Source organism: Limulus polyphemus, unplaced genomic scaffold, assembly GCF_000517525.1.
Source record: "Limulus polyphemus unplaced genomic scaffold, Limulus_polyphemus-2.1.2 Scaffold330, whole genome shotgun sequence".
Classification (NCBI taxonomy): Eukaryota; Metazoa; Arthropoda; class Merostomata; order Xiphosura; family Limulidae; genus Limulus; species Limulus polyphemus.
This window is the reverse complement of record NW_013665940.1, coordinates 624,011-628,093: the sequence shown is the minus strand read 5'-3', so window position 1 is coordinate 628,093 and position 4,083 is coordinate 624,011. Positions and strand designations below refer to the sequence as shown.

At 30.2% G+C, this 4,083-nt stretch overlaps 1 protein-coding gene across 1 annotated transcript in view; it reads left to right on the top strand.

Annotated features, from left to right (window-relative positions):
- Positions 1–499: 499 nt before the first annotated feature.
- LOC106457433 (ubiquitin-conjugating enzyme E2 U-like) overlaps positions 500–4,083 on the top strand; it is a 16,405-nt gene continuing 12,821 nt past the window's right edge. The window contains exons 1-2 of the mRNA XM_022383373.1: positions 500–565; positions 2,460–2,544. Coding sequence (XP_022239081.1) covers positions 500–565; positions 2,460–2,544 — 151 coding nt within the window. The remainder of the gene's footprint in view (positions 566–2,459; positions 2,545–4,083) is intronic.

Sequence of the window (4,083 nt, the reverse complement as noted above, 5' to 3'; positions counted from 1 at the left end):
GACTTAAATTAACATAAATATGTATGTTTTATTATTGTAAAGTACTGTAATATCTACATCCAGAGTAGTTATTAATTATTAAGTTCAATTACTAATTTAATTCCGATAATCTAAAACTAAGTCAAAGTGCTAAATGTAAATAATAAATACGACAGTAGACTGTGGTATCGGAATTCATTTCTGTTTAACTGCAATAATTTGTATAGAAAATTAAAGATCTCTGAGAAAACTTTTGTACACATCTATTTGAAAGTTTTGTTCATTTCGACTAAGATATTGTTTTCATTCTAGGGTTAAAATAGAAGTAAAAAACAGTAACGTGAAAGTATTAAATTAAAATTGTAAATGTGGCGTAAACGTATTTAACCAGTTCTGTTCATAGAACTTGACTACAAATATTTAGAATCAAATACAAATTGATTTATGTTTTTAAGACTATATCTAGCAGCTAATGATTTAATTTCTCGAGAAATTTAACTTAATTTTCTTTGCAGAAAATATGTCTTCTAATGTGATAGAATATGCAAGGAGAGAGTTAGAACTTCTTCAATCCAACCCGCCATGGGTAAGGTAATATTTAATGGATAATCAGATTAAAAATGTACATTTTCGAAATCTGGTTGATTATTTGGTATGACTCCAAATTCCGAACTCTCACAAATGAAAGTGACAATTCTAACTATCCTACTTCACAACATCTTTTCACTTATCTTATTCTGTACTTGATTGTTAGTTATGGATCCAAAATAAAATTATATAGAAAAATGGCATTTTTAAAAATTAGGTTCTTAAACGTTAATATTGTTACTTTAGTAAATTATAGAAGTATTCATTAATCGCAGTAAATCTCAATACTTAAAGTGAAAGAGCACTTTTGACCAATAAAAAGTAAAATAACACATAACATATTTCTAGTAAAAACAACTTAGTTTTCTCTTATAAAAATAATGTCTTAAATATTTCAAATGGATTTTGTTTCTTGGTGTTCTTAAGTAGTTGTTTTGTTATCGACTTATATCTCTTAAAATTATAATATTTGTTTACAATGGTTCATGCATTCAACATTTAAGCTCTTGGATATAAATAACACTTCAAACTCTAAAATTATCGACTTCCTTTTTCATCCAGGTGCCCTTTCTATTATGGGATCCAATTAAGTAATTTCATTATATTTTATTGTCTGTTACAACATTCGTTGTGAAGAATTGACAGAAATTTTGGGAGCTATGAATTATTTTATATGTAAAACTCTATACATAGTTTAGTAAAAAAAAATATTTAAAAAGCGAATAGGGTATAAATGGACCCTATAGTGAATTTTAATGTTAAGACAGTGTCAATGCCAACATTTTTTGTACGAAAGGTTTCATGCATATATAATAGTTGCAAATGAGATCTAATTGTGTTTTTTCAACTGAAAAAAATATTGAAATTGTCAAGTACAACAAATCATGTGCACTTTAAAGTCATCTTCGGATCCCATATATCGTGAAAATTTTTGTTTAATTTTGTTCATTTGAAATTATGCACAAAGCTACACAATGAGCTACCTGTACTGCCCACCACGGATATCGAAACCTGGTTTCTGGTGTTGTAAATCCGCACACATACCGGTGTGGCACTGGGGGCGTCAGGGAAAATATTTATTTAACTTTATATTATGTGTGTTTTCCCATATCCACCACTTTCATCTATATTGTATTGTTAGTTTTATTTGAGATAAGCGAAAGAACTTGTTGTATATATAAGGTTAAAGAAATGATTAAAATAGCAGACTTATTCTATCCACGCAATCTAATGTTAAATGGAAAAGATAGATTTTTTTGTTTCAATATCCTATACTTTCTAAGTAAAGAAATAAGAGATTGTAAGAAAATACAGTATTTTGTTGCCTTTTTAATCTTTCTATTACACACTCGAGTGCAGTTGTTTAATCTTACTTTTATTTACATTACTGCGGAATTATAATCAAATGCGTGTAAAAACAACTTTTCATATTTACCTTTTGTTCGGGTAATTCCTTGTGACATACAAAAGATAGATCTTAAATGTCATTTATAAAGCCCTTTCATTTGAAATTCGTAATGGACTAACTAAGAAGAAAGTCGAATATTACGTCTGCGTCCAAGCATAATTTTTGTCACAAATATTAGGCCTATTGGTTTCAAGGCTTCGCCAGCTTGTGGTGTTTAATACAATCGAAATAAAATAAATATATTTAAGTTGGCAACAAAAGTAGATGTTCAACATCAACTGCTTAAATTCAACCAACTGAACCATGTTTCTATGCAACAAAATAATACAGTATAAATATTTCCATTCTGTTATTTTCATTCTAATTTGAATTGTTGTGTCATGCAAAATTTGAATTTTCTAATTAATAAAACTTGCGAAATCTATTAACAAATTACACTTTGAAATTATTTAATAAACTAATTGTGTTTTGTTGTTTTATTAAGGGTGTAAAGGTTTGGTTGGTCGATGATGACAACCTCTTCGAATGGATGGCAGAAGTACTAGGCTTGAAGGACACTGCGTGGGAAAGTAAAAACTTATATTTCTCTTAGAGATTACCTTTTTCCCACCTAGGTTAATTTTTGAAGTTGGACACATAATTAACTGTAGAAAGCCTTTTTTTCTTTCTGTTTTGTAAATTATCAAAACAGTTAATAACAGTTATGACGTTGAACAAATTGAACATAATTCATAGAAATAGGTTTAAGAAGTAAATAAATTTGGATAAACAATCTTTAAAAAATAACATGATTGAAGGACTTTATATTGAGTTTGTAGATTTGTAGTTTTTAGGGACTGCATCCCCTTGGAGATTAAACGTACAGGACGTTTCTGTGCTAACGAAACGTCGTGCTCTTATAATTTTAAACATATAAAAATTTCAAATCCAGTTCAATGTAGTCTGCCTAAAAGTTTTCTGAAAACCGAATATTTTTGTATTGATAACTCTGTGTGGTTAATTTAACTGCTATTTATTAAGTATTTGATAAGGCCAAAACGTTGATCAAGTGAAAACGAAAAAATCAAATCAAATGAAAATCTATCAAACTTTGCCTTGAAATTCATTGTTTCCCAAGATGGCTCAGCGGTAAGCCTGGAGCTTCTATTGATAGAAATCGGATTTCAATACCCGTAGTGGTAGCTTTGTGTTTAACAGCAAATAGACTACGAAACAATTCTCTTAACAGCGGTAGTAGATAATTTTTCACAAGATCGTTTCATTAACGTTCCTGTTTGTTGTTATTTCCTTTGATAACTTATAGTTCCTTAAGTGGCCTACAATGAAAGTACCAAACGAAATTTATGAAGTGTTCCAACGTATCAAAAAGTGTTATTTATTATTTTATGAAAAAAATCATAATAGGTTCCCGAGTTTGAAGTAATAGAGTAAAGGGGAATCGTCTAGTTAACATCACCTGCCTCCAGTTATAGGATATTCCTTTGGGGACGGATAGTGGGATTTGATCGTCAGTCATAAAACGCGCTCACTCCTCCAATGGGCGGAGCGCGTTTTTTTTTCTTGGCGGTAACGGGACGCAAACCACGGAACCTCAGATTCACAACCCGGCACGATAACCATTGGCTCACGATCGGCCCTAATTCTCTGTGTAAAATATGTTAAAGATATTTACCAAGTCGAATGCTTACAAAATAAGTAGTTATAAACACGATATATCACACAACTGCAACAAATAAATGCAGAATAAATTAATATCTAACAAATGAGGATGTGCGTTTTTGATGGAAGTTTAAGAATGAAAAAGTGGATGGTTGACAAAGTATTGGGTCGTCAAGAAATTAATATCGCTTTTTTTTAGATGAAAAAACCCGAACAACTTATTAATCAAAACAAAACATTTATTTTAAATGAAATAGTCTCCATTCTTATCGATGATGCTTTTTATCTTACAATCAGGTTGTTAATGCCCTGATGAAAAAAAAATCACTTGGCTTTGTAGCAAAAAAAAACAAAACATTTCGATGTTCTCATTAACACCTTCCACATTTGCATGAGTTTCCCATTAAGATGGTATTGCAGCGAACGAAAAAGATGGTAATCTGATGGTG